At 47.9% G+C, this 12,844-nt stretch overlaps 1 protein-coding gene across 1 annotated transcript in view; it reads left to right on the top strand.

Annotated features, from left to right (window-relative positions):
* Positions 1 to 888: 888 nt before the first annotated feature.
* The window catches only part of CABLES2 (Cdk5 and Abl enzyme substrate 2), a 108,846-nt gene continuing 96,890 nt past the window's right edge, over positions 889 to 12,844 (top strand). The window contains exon 1 of the mRNA XM_060232935.1: positions 889 to 1,445. Within this exon, the coding sequence (XP_060088918.1) occupies positions 889 to 1,445 (557 nt within the window). The remainder of the gene's footprint in view (positions 1,446 to 12,844) is intronic.

Here is a 12,844-nt window from a genome sequence, read left to right as displayed (position 1 = left end):
GGCACAAAAAGACACTGCAGGCTTTGGTATCTCCATTTTGTCCTAAACAGTGTGGCCAAATAGCATCGCACTTTCATTATTGGTGCTCTTGTCCTTTTATTTTGCAGTTATCGGGAAAAAGTTTAAATCAAATGTTGATTGTTAATTTGCCTGTTGAACCCTGCATTGATTTTGTTTGAATGCTGGATTATGAGGCTGAACACAGGAAAAAAGAGGTGATATCTATTCTGTTATCTAGAGCAAAAACTGAACTAGCAAAGAAATGGAAAGATAAAAAACCTCCATCTTTGAAAAATCGGAAGGGCAAAATATGGGATTATTTCATTTTAACGAAAATGGCGTATTCTTCTTCAAAAACGTTCTCCTCAATGTTATGAGAAAAAAGTCGCAATACTTTGGTTACCAGTTGTGACTTATCTTATGAATAATAATATTTTACCACAAAACCCCGTATATCACAATTTGCTATATTTCTAATGTTGCTTGTAAGTGAAAATCTTTGTTCAATACAATTCTTTTTATGAGGGGGAGGGGGAGACACTGCAAGTTGGTATCTCCCCCTTCCGAAGCCCTTTTGTTGATGATTTGTGACTTCCCGGTTCTGACCCGGCGGCCTTTAGGACCCAGTCGCCGTCGATTCCTTTACAAAGACAGAAAGGAAGAAACCCGGCGAGTAGCTGGCGGACGGGGGGGGCGTGGCCCAAAGGCCGGCCTAGACAATGGGAGGCTGCCGCGAGCCAATGAGCGCCGTCGCCGGGCGTTCCATATTTCCATACCGGCGCGACGCGGCCAATGGGCGTGCGGGCTGCTTTTCCTGCGCGGCCTTTGGGCTTGGGCAGAAGAGGGAAGGCGAGGCAGCTCCACCCGGGGAAGCCGGGCTGAGCCAGAATGGCTGCGGCTGCGTGCGGCTCTCCCACCGACCAGCCGCCCAAGGAGCCGCCGCCGGCCGCCGCCAGGAAGCGAGGCGGAGACTCGAGACGGAGGCAGGCCGCCCTCTTCTTCCTCAACAACATCTCCCTGGACGGGCGGCCGCCTTTGCTGGCCTCGGAGAAGCAGCAGCAATTGCCGCCGCGGCCGCCCTCCTCCGCCTCGGCCCCCGCCGAGCAGCCGCCGCGGCCGCCGGACGAAGATGCAATTCCCGCCGCCGAGCCCGGTCCTCGCCTGGGGCTGGCCCCCAACGGACCCCCGGCCCAGGGGCTCCTGCTGCCCTCCGCTGAGCTGGACCCTGCGCGGGGACTGGGCGCCGCCGCCGCCGCTCTCCTGCCCCAGCTGCTGCTCGGCAGCCCCGCCACCCCCGCCGCCGTCTCCCCCGCCGCCCTAGCCGGGGTCCTGGCGGGCACCCCCAAGCCTGGCATCGCTGCTGCCGCCGCCGCCGCCCAAGGGCTGCTGAGCCCCACCCAGGCCGCCGCCGGAGGAGCCTTCCCTTTGGAAGCCCAGAGGCAAAGGTGAGGGGCGGCAAGGACGCCGGGGTCCCTTGCGGGGCGGCGGGGCTGGCTGGACCAGGCTTCTGGGCTTTGCAAAAAGAGAATGGGCAGCGGCTTGGGGTCGTTTTGTAGAAAAAGAGGTGGTGGGAGCTCATCCAGGGATTGTTATGCAGGTGCGCCCGCTCTTCTGTGGAGAAGGTAGGTAGGCGAGGAAAAGAGGGGGAACCCCCAGAAAGGTTCAGGGGCTCCGCTCCTGTGAGCTCCTGCTGAATCCGAGGCCTGGGTGTTCCCTCTAAGCTGAGTTGGCGTGAGCCGGCTCACAGTTTTTTAGCCTCTGGCTCACACCTTTTGGTCTCAACTCAGGGGAAATGGCCCCAGAGCAAACTCATTGGTGCAGGAGCTCACAGCCCGAATGCCGGCTGAATCCAAGGCCTGGGTGTTCCCTCTAAGCTGAGCTGGCGTGAGCTGGCTCACAGTTTTTTAGCCTCTGGCTCACACCTTTTGGTCTCAGCTCAGGGGAAATGGCCCCAGAGCAAACTCATTGGTGCAGGAGCTTACAGCCCGAATGCCGGCTGAATCCAAGGCCTGGTTGTTCCCTCTAAGCTGAGTTGGCTCACAGTTTTTTAGCCTCTGGCTCACACCTTTTGGTCTCAGCTCAGGGGAAATGGCCCCAGAGCAAACTCATTGGTGCAGGAGCTCACAGCTCGAATGCCAGCCACTCACAACTCTGATGCTAGTGGCTCACAGCTTTAACGCCAGTAACCTCACGGAGTAGGATTTCCGCTCACAAGGCTCCGCAGCTTTGAGGGAACATGGGCAGCAATGCCTGGTTCTGAAAGATGCCCGCTCCGCTCTTGTTCCCCTCGCTTTGGCATACTCCAGGGCTGGCCAAACTTGCTTAGCATAAGAGCCGCATAGAATAAACATCAGATGTTTGAGAGCCGTAAGACTCGAACGTCAGATGTTGGAAGCGAGGGAAATAGATAAGGGAGGGGGAAAGAAAGCAACTTTAAATGCATTTTCCAAGCCACTGGCTGGCTTGACTTTGGGAAGTGATTCAAAGAGACAAATGCTTTCTCCAAGTGGGGGCTTTGAGAGCCACACAATATGTGTGAAAGAGCCTGGTATACTCCTTCCAAGGTTGTTTTTTTTCCTGCGGGTTGTAAAGAGGCTCTCTTTGTCTTATGACCGTTGCTCCTTGTTTGCACAGGGAAAGGCGATTTTTTTTTGTTAAAGTTTATCCACTTCTGCTTTTTAGCTGGAGGGATGCTTACTTACCTCTGTAACCTTGCCATCGCTTCTAGAGTTCTTTTCCTGCAGGTTGCAAAGAACAGTGGTGGTTGCTGCTCTTTTAAACGGTGCAGGTGCGATGTTTTAAAAAAGGAGTGTGTGCGTTTTTACATCTGGTTATCAGTATTCCCTCTAAGCTGCGGGGTCCTGTGAGCAAAAAGTTTACTTTGCGAGCTGCTGGCATTAAAGTTGTGAGCGACCGCATAAATGAGTTTGTCCTGGGGCCATTTTTCTTGAGACAAAAATGTGTGAGCCGGAGGCTAAAAAACCGTGAGTGAGCTAGCCCACACTAACTCAACTTCGAGGGAACACTGCTGGTTATTGTTTTCCGGATGCCTCCTTGGATCTGGTGTGCGCTTCTTTATACTTCACAGCGCTGTATATTTATACGGAGGCAATCTTAACCTTTTTTACATGGAAGTTTCACTTCTCTATACGTGTTCATTTTTTTAAAATGTTCCTCACTTCGATAACACTAGAAAAGAACAAGAGCCCAGTGCCACCTTAAGGGCTAACAATTTGTGGCCAGGTATGAGGTTTCGTGGCTTGTGAAAGCTCGTACCCTGCCACAAATTTTGTTGGTCTCTTTTTTCTGCTGCTAAAGACAGACTGACAGGACATTGTGATAACCCTAGAAAAGGATATACAGAGGAAAGATATACAGAGGAAATCTGTGAAGGTTGCCATAAAAGCCACTACGCTTTAAAACAAAAAATCCTCCAAGGCAGCCTAAAATGGGGAGGGCTCCTGACCCCCTAGACCCAAGATATTAACCTGAAGTTAGGAGTGTCAGTCTACATCAGGGGTGGCCAAACTGAGGCTTGGAAGCCACATGTGGCTCTTTCACACATATTGTGCAGCTCTTGGAGCCTCCACCCCCCACCCTGTTGGCCAAATTGAAGAAGGCATTTCTCTCTTTAAGTCCCTTCTCCAAGGCAGCCAGCAGCTTGGAGAATGCATTTAAAGTTAAAATTGCTTTCTTTCTACCTCTCCCTCCCCCATCTATTTTCCTGCCTTCCTTCCTTGTGGCTCTCAAACATCTGACACTTATTTTTTGTGGCTCTTATGTTAAGCAAGTTTGGCCGGCCTTGGTCTACATCTTTGCCGAGTGTCCCTGGATTTCTTGGCATTGTTGTGGATCTCCCAAACTGGAGGCAAATCTGAGATGATTAGTAGAGGTTTGTACAAAAGGTAGGTGAGTGTAAAACTCTGGTTCTGCAGGAAGTTTCATCTCTCTCTTATGTAATTGGGATAGAGGTCAAGAAACGGTAGTTGGAAGAAGCTTGGTGGACTAAAGCGTTTCTTAGATGCTCTTTATGGAGGAGTCTCTGTGCCCCTTTTCTTTCTTTCCTCCAATCTCCTTAACCTCCCTTCTTTTTTCTTTTTTATGCCCCTGTAGTACAGAGTCTGAAAACAGAGAGACCCCTCTGCTTACAATTCCCTTCTTGCATGATACCTGCTCCAGAGTTGGAGTATAACTGCTGGTTTTGCCTTTAGGATGCTTCACTGGTGTTGGCCTTGGGATACATCTTTCAGTCCTAGCAGAGCTGTTGATTAAAGCTTTTTGATTCCCTGCTGAATCAGTCCCCGTAGTGGGCTTGCGTATGTTGAGCAGACAGAGGTACCTGTTAAAAAGAACAGCTTGGGTTGTATTTGTGAGTGTGGAATCATGGGCACTGGTTAGACCAGTGCACTGCTGTTGCCCAGAGATTAGCCAAGCTGTTTAAGCTCTGTTTAAAAGAAAGTGGAGCCATTCACACTGGATTTAAAATGTTCTGGATGGGATTGCCATGTCCCTTGAAGGAGTAGGTCCATAGTTTGGGCCTGCTGCTGGATACACAGGAGGCATCTATAGCCAGGAGCGATTGCTATTGGTTTGTCAGGTGGCCATCTTGGGCAGGAAAGATCTGTCCCGTGTGGTCGGTGCCTTGGTTACATCTAGATTAGACTTCTGTGATGCACTCTACATGGGGCTGCCTTTGGACACTTCAGTCAGTGCAGAACGCTGCAGCCGGTTGGCTGACAGGTCGTAGGGATCATCTTGGCCTGTCTTCATTGGCTCCCACTCCGTTTCTGGGCACAATTCAGGGTGTTGGCACTGCCCTTTAAAGTTCTGTATGGTTTGGGACCAGCATACCTTAAGAACTACCTATGTAAGAACATAAGAGAAGCCAAGTTGGATCAGGCCACTAGTCCATCCAGTGCTGCACACAGTGACAAAAAAAATATATGGTTCCATCACTTGTACTTGAAGGGCTGCCATATAGAGGAGGGTGTGGAATTGTTTTCTGTGGCCCCAGAAGGTAGGACCAGAACCCATGGGTTGAAATTAAATCAAAAGTTTCCAGCTCAGCATTAGGAAGAACTTCCTGACCGTTAGAGCAGTTCCTCAGTGGAACAGTCTTCCTCGGGAGTTGGTGGGCTCTCCTTCCTTAGAGGTTTTTAAACGGAGGCTAGCTGGCCATCTGATAGCAATGAAGATCCTGTGAATTTAGGGGGAGGTATTTGTGAGTTTCCTGCATTGTGCAGGGGGTTGAACTAGATGACCCTGGAGGTCCCTTCCAACTCTATGATTCTATGATCAGGAGGTCTACTAGCAAGGCCAGAAGCCCTCCCACTGTCGCCCCCCTCAACCACCAAGAATACAGAGCATCCCTGCCCCACACAGACTGTTCCATTTATACCTTATGGCTAATAGCCATTGATGGACTTCTCCTCCATATGTTTATCGAATCCCCTCTGGAAGTTGTCTGTACTTGTAGCTGCCACTACTTCCTATAGCAGTTAATTCCTCATGTTAATTACTCTTTGGGTGAAGATGTGTTTCCTTTTATTTGTTCTAACCGGGTTTGATTCCCCACTCCTCCACTTGCACCTGCTGGAATGGCCTTGGGTCAGCCATAGCTCTGGCAGAGGTTGTCCTTGAAAGGGCAGCTGCTGTGAGAGCCCTCTCCAGCCCCACCCACCTCACAGGGTGTCTGTTGTGGGGGAGGAAGGTAAAGGAGATTGTGAGCCGCTCTGAGACTCTTCGGAGTGGAGGGCGGGATATAAATCCAATATCATCATCTTCTTCTAAACCTATTGCTCATCAATTTCATTGAGCCCCCCCCCCCCCAGTTCCTGTATTGTGAGAAAGGGAGAAAAGTTCTCTACCTTCTCTATCCTATGCATAATTCTGTAGACCTGTATCATGTCACCCTCTCAGTCATTGTCTCTCCAAACTAAAAAGCCATAACCTCTTTAACCTGTCTTCATATGGATAGTGTTCCATCCCCTTAATCGTTTTAATTGCCCTTTTAGCTGCAGCTACTCCTGTGCAAACATAACTGACTGCTGCAGTAATTTTATGGCTTTAGACCAGGGTTGACCAAACTTGCTTAGTATAAGAGCCACAGAGAATAAACATCAGATATTTGAGAGCCACAAGACATGAAAGTCAGATGTTTGAGAGCCGCAAGATGGAAGGAAGCAGTGGGAGGGAAGGAAAGGAGATGTGGGAGGGACGGGGGAAGGAGAGGTAGAAAGAAAGCAACTTTAACTATAAATGCATTCTGCAAGCCGCCATCTGACTTGGCTTAGAGGATAGGTTTAAAGAGAGAACTGCCACCTCCAAGCCAGCCAATAGGGCAGTGGGGGCTTTGAGAGCCACACAGTAAGGGTGAAAGAGCCACAGTTTGGCCACCCTTGGTTTAGATGGAGGGCAATGACGGATCGTAACACCAAACTTATAGAACACCACTCTCAGGGACATTCATATTTCCCTGACATCACTATCTCCCAACAGCAGGTGAAAATTTCTATATCATCTGGCCATTCCCTCTGTCTGTGCCCTATGTTTTGATGGCTGGGATAGTGTTTTTTAGGTATGTGTCTTATTTTTTGTTTTATTTGTATTTTTAATGATGAGTTTCCTAATGTTTTGCTTCTACTGCTGCTTTGGCAGCTCTGACTGGGCAGAAAGAATATACGTTTCATAAATAAATTCTTGGGTTCAGGCTACGGTGTGAGGGGCTTCTCTGGAAGCTTCCCCCAAAAGGTAGCACATTGGTCCTGTTTTCATTCTGGCGACCAGGGCTTTTTTTTGTAGTAGAAACTCCTTTGCATATTAAGCCACACACTCCTGATGTAGGCAATCCTCCTGGGGCTTACAATAGGTCCTGCACTAAGAGCCCTGTAAGCTCTTGGATGATTGGCTACATCCGGGGTGTGTGGCCTAATATGCGAAGGAGTTTCTGCTGCAAAAAAAACCCCCTGTTGGCAATAACCCTGTGAAGGAGGCTAGGCTGTAAGAAACTGAGTTTCGTGGCAAGGTGAAGATCTGAACCCAGAAGTCTCCCCTGTGTTAAAACCGGGAAGAGGGAACCCAGAGATAATGGTGCAGATCTCAAATTCTTAAAAAAGATTACTGTTCATCCTAGAAACATGATGGAGTATCGTACCAGTTAAATTGGCTGAAGATTGTCCTCCACGTAGAAGAACACTTTTATCTTTAAAGAGTGTCTGTATTTGACCATAGCCAGGGGTCCTTTTGTAGAAAAATAGGTGGCAGAGCTCATTAGCATATGCCACACACGCACACCCCAGCCAAGCAGGCCTCGCTTGCCTGGGGCTCTCCTGGGCCGCACTCCCCCCAGTCAAAAGACTAGCAAGCCGCCTGCCACCCCAAATCACATAAGAAGTGGAGAAAGGGTGGTGCGGGCTTCTCCAGGGGTTAATGAGGGCTGTTGGGGGTGTGGCAAAGCCCCAGGTGGCTGGTTGGCTGCCCGCTTTCCTAATCCAGGGATTGTTATGCGGCTGCACCTACTATTCAGTGGACAAGGCAGGTAGGTGGGAAGGAAGAGGGGGAAATCTCAGAAAGGTTCAGGAGCTATGCTCCTGTGAGCTCCTGTGAATCTGATGCCTAACCCTAGCAAATATCGGAAACACAGTGTTCAAGCGAAATGCAAAAAGAACAACCAACGTGAGGAGAGGTTTGCAAAAATAATAAGGAATTTAAATAAACAATTAATGAATTTAATGTAATAAAAAATGAACCTGTTTATATTATATCAATTGCATCTCATCCATAGACACAACGTTACATACTATGCATTACATTTTTAAATCTATTGCTTTTCATCTGTAATAACATTATCCGCTGATGTAAACCAACAAACCAACTACATTACATGAACAATTTCATATATTGTTCCCAGTACAAAGCTTCGGAATGACATAATACAGCTGAACAGCGATTGAATTCGTTTGTCACAGTATAACAGCCAACCAATAATATAAGAATTTCTTCATAAACTCTTGTGCTTGCCGGGGAAGGCTTCTAATACTGTAATGTAGCACGGCAGTCATATAATCGAATCTCGGTGGCTTGTCCTTCTTTGTATTTTGTTTTTCGTTACGTCGTAAGTTGCCTTGAGTTCCCATAAGGTAGAAAGGTGGCTAATATTTTAAATTAAATCCCAGATGAGTGTCGAAAAGGGTCCGAAAGCCATTATGTAACTAGAGCTGTAAAGCCAACAGGAATTCATTGGGATATGTTTTCTAAAATCCCATTGGATTCAAACTGGTGCTTCAACCCAGGGCTTTTGCGGTAGAAAAAGCCCAGCAGGAACTCATTTGCATATTGAACCACACACCCCAGTATCCCCATCATTTCACACAGAGCTTTTTTGTAGAAAAAGCCCAGCAGGAACTCATTTGTATATTAGACCACACACCCCTGACACCAAGCCAGCTGGAACTGTGTTCCTGTGCATTCTTGCTCAAAAAAAGCCTTGCTTAAATCTATTGACCTACAGTCAGCTGCCACAGTTTCGAGGCAAAAAACATGGCCAGTGTTATGTGCCAGGGTAGACGGTAATTTATCCTGGTCATGGTGGAAAGTGCTGTCAAGTCAAAGCCAATTTTTGCTGACCCTGAAGAGAGAGACAGTTCTGTGTAGTGGTTAAGTGTATGGGTTGTATTTATTTATTCTTTTGAATTTAAAGTCCGCCCTTTCCCAAATGGGCTCTGAGTAGGTAACAACAGTTAATAATACAAGGTTAAAAACAGGTAGATATAATAAAACAGTATAACAATCTAAAAACGATAAGAATAAACTCCCAATTCTGCAGTTGGTGGTATCAGTTGCCTCCACTCCTTCCATACATCCCCCAGCTGGTATAAGAAAAGTGGGTCAACAGAGTTATTTCATCAGGGCCCCTGCAGCCGAGAGGCCACACAATAACAAAATGTCCACCGCCTCAGCTGAATGCTTGGCTCTGTCTTACAGGCCCTGCGGAACTTGCAACAGTCCCTGCAGGGGCCTAATCTCCAATGGGAGCTTGTTCCACCAGGTAGGGGCCAGGACAGAGAATGCCCTGGCCCTGGTTGAGGCAAAGTGGACTTCTTTTGGGCCACGGATTACCAGCAGATATTGATCCATGGAGCATAAGGCTCTCCAGGGGGTATACAAGAAGAGGCTGTCTCTCAGATATGCTGGTCCCAGACCGTTCAGGGCTTTGAAGGTCGGAACCAAAACCTTGAACCAGATCCGGTACTCAATTGGTAACCAGCACAGCTGGAGAACCGAACCAGGTTTGATTCCCCACTCCTTCATACGCACCTCCTGAGTGACTTTGGGCCAGTCGTAGTTCTTGAAAGAGCTGCTTTCTCAAGAGCAGTTCTCAAAAGAGCTCTCCTCAACCCCACTTACCTCACAGGGTGTCTGTTGTGGGAAGGGGAAGGAGATTGTAACTCGCTCTGAGACTCCTAGTGAAGGGTGGGGTATAAATCCAGTCTCCTCTTCTTTTTCAAGGCAAGAGAGGAATGGTGGTAGTTTGCCATTGCCTACTTCTGTATGTAACTAATATGGATCCACCCCATATCCATCTCTGCTGCAGGTACCCTGATGAGATAACGCTGTTGCCCCATTTATCTTATACCAGCTGGGGGATGTTTGGAAGGAGTTGAGGCAACTGATATGGACAGAAACAGGATACAGGATGACCTTTACAGGCTGGAAAACTGAGCTAAAATCAATAAAATGAATTTTAATGGAAATAAATGTAAAGTTCTGCATTTAGGTAGGAAAAATCCAATGCATGGTTATAGGATGGGGGAGACTTGTCTTAGCAGTAGTATGTGCGAAAAGGATCTAGGGGTCTTAGTGAATCATATGCTGAACATGAGTCAGCAGTGTGATGCGGTGGCTAAAAAGGCAAATGCAAATTTGGGCTGTATCAACAGAAGTATAGTGTCCAGATCACGTGATGTGATGGTATCGCTTTACTCTGCTCTGGTAAGACCTCCCCTGGAGTATTGTGTTCAGTTTTGGGCACCACAATTTGAGAAGGATATAGACAAGCTGGAACAGGTCCAGGGGAGGGCAACGAAGATGGTGAGGGGTCTGGAGACCAAGTCCTATGAGGAAAGGTTGAAGGAGCTGGGGATGTTTAGCCTGGAGAGGAGGCAGCTGAGAAGTGATATGATCACCATCTTCAAGTACTTGAAGGGTTGTCCTATAGAGAATGGTGTGGAATTGTTTTCTGTGGCCCCAAAAGGTAGGATCAGAACCAGTGGGTTGAAATTAAATCAAAAGAGTTTCCGGCTCAACATTAGGAACAACTTCCTGACCATTAGAGCGGTTCCTCAGCGGAACAGGCTTCCTCCTTGGGAGGTGGTGGGTTCTCCTTCCTTGGAGGTTTTTAAACAGAGGCTAGATGGCCATCTGATTGCAATGAGGATCCTGTGAATTTAGGGGGAAGTGTTTGTGGGTTCCTGCATTGTGCAGGGGTTGGACTAGATGACCCAGAGGTCCCTTCGAACTCTATGATTCTATTCTATGGTTGAATTGTTTTATTGTGATTTTATTGTTTGTGAGCTGCCCTGAGCCTGCTTTGGCGGGGAGGGCAGGATATAAATCTAATAAATCTAAATCTAGCAACCCTTGGACTTTCTTGGAGGTCTCCCATCCAAATATTTTTTTTAATTTTATTTATTTCATTCGATTTATATCCTGCCCTACCCCACCGAAGCGGGCTCAGGACTGTCCCTACTTAACTTCTAAGATTCCTTAACAGGTTAGCCTGGCCTGCCCAGGTCAGAGCTGATTGACTTGGAGGGTTGCAGCTGGAGGAAAGAGACACGCAGTTCCTCAGCAAAGGATTTTTAAAATGGCTGTTTTTAATAAGTCAGGTGGCCATGTTCAGAAATAAGGCTGTTCTTCCTGTCGTGAGCCAAATAACCCAGTTTGGTGTAGTGGTTAAAAGTGTGCAGACTCTAATCTGAGAGAACCAGGTTTGATTCCTCACTCCTCCACACGTACCTGCTGATGTGACCTTGGGTCAGTCACAAGTTCTCTCAAAGCTGTTCTGCTCAAGAGTTCTGGGAGGGCTCTCTCAGCTCCATCTACCTCACAGGGTGTCTGTTGTGGAGAGGATAAGGGAAAGGAGACTGTAAACTGCTCTGAGATGCCTTTGGGTAGTGAAGGATGGGGTATAAATCCAATCTGTTGTAAGCCGCCTTGAGCCCGCTTGCGGGATAGGGTGGGGTATAGATTTAAATATTCAGTTAAATTTCTTCTTTTTTATTTTCTTCTTCTCTATGTTTACAGAGATGCTGTGTTTTGTTTTGTTTTCTGAAATGATGTTCCTGAATAGCTTTTTCAGGGCCCCATCACCTGTTGTTGTTGTTTTTTAAAAAAATCTCATACTGGCGCATCTGTTCTTGTTTTTTTCTCCTACAGATGATAGAATGATCAAGAGAATTGTAAGACAGTGGGTCAAGCGTATGATCTGTGTGGGTGAGACCCAGATTCCATTCCTGACATTGCTAGTTGCAGGAAATCTCTGGTAGCAAAACAGGGAAGGATCTTTCCAGAGACAGAATAATTGGAGCTAGAGTTTGTTTCACACAGTGTATAAATATCAGTATTAATTTATTTATTTGCCACCAAGTCACTGCCATAGTAGCCATGTTTGATCAGGCCAGTGGCCCATCCAGTGCAACATTCTGTCACACAGTGGCCAAAAAAACCAGGCACCATCAGGGGGTCCATCAGTGGGGCCAGGACACTGGAAGCTGGCTCATGGTGTCCCCTGCGGGCAGCTGTGTTAGTCTAAAGCAGTAGAACGGGTGGCCAATGGTAGCTCTCCAGATGTTTTTTGCCTACAACTCCCATCAGCCCCAGCCATTGGCCATGCTGACTGGGGCTGATGGGAGTTGTAGGCAAAAAACATCTGGAGAGCTATCGTTGGCCACCCCTGCGGTAGAACAAAGCTAGAGTCCAGTGGCACTTTTAAGGCCACAAAGTTTTATGCAAGATATGAGCTTTCATGTGCACGCACACTTCCTCATACCTTGAATAAAACTTTGTTGGCCTTAAAGGTGCCACTGAACTCGAGCTTCCTTATGGTGACCCCGTAGGGCAGGGATGTCAGACTCATTTAGTTATGTGGGCTGGATCTGACATAAATGAGACCTTCTCAGGCCGGGCCGTGTGTGTCATAAAATGGCAGGAAACGGAGATACAAGCTTTATAAAGGACATAGAGGTGCTTTCTTTAAAAAAAAAAAATAAAGGTGCTTTCTTTGTATCTCTCCTGTGGGATCAAGAGAACTGGGCAAAGGAAGCTCGGGCTCTTTCCCTCCGTCCCCAGGGGACCAAGGGGAGGGGGAGTGTCAGCCAATAGAAGGAAAAGAGGGCTTGGCTTAGTAGCTCTCCTGTGTGATTGAGAGAGCCTGGAAAAGCAAGCTCTTCCTCTTCCCCCTTCCTCCCTGTCATGATCCTAGGCCTAGTGAGGCCTGCAGGCCCCAGGGAAGCCTGCTTAGGAGTTACTGGGAAAAACCTTGATCTCCCAGGATCCCCTCTGTCCCTCTGATTGGATAGCAAGGGGTTTGGAGGGAAACAGGCTGCATGTTTGACACCCTTGCCATAGTGCAGGGGTAGCCAACGGCAGCTCTCCAGATGTTTTTTTTGCCTACAACTCCCATCAGCCCCTGCCAGCATGGCCAATGGCTGGGGCTGATGGGAGTTGTAGGCAAAAAAACATCTGGAGAGCTACCGTTGGCCACCCCGCCATAGGGTTTTGAAGGCAAGAGACGTTCAGAGGTGGTTTGTCATAGCCTTCCTCCACATTACGACTTTGGTGTTCC

This window comes from Heteronotia binoei, chromosome 2, assembly GCF_032191835.1.
Source record: "Heteronotia binoei isolate CCM8104 ecotype False Entrance Well chromosome 2, APGP_CSIRO_Hbin_v1, whole genome shotgun sequence".
Lineage (NCBI taxonomy): Eukaryota > Metazoa > Chordata > Lepidosauria > Squamata > Gekkonidae > Heteronotia > Heteronotia binoei.
Note: the sequence above shows the minus strand (reverse complement) of the source record. Positions and strands in the feature narration are given on the sequence as shown.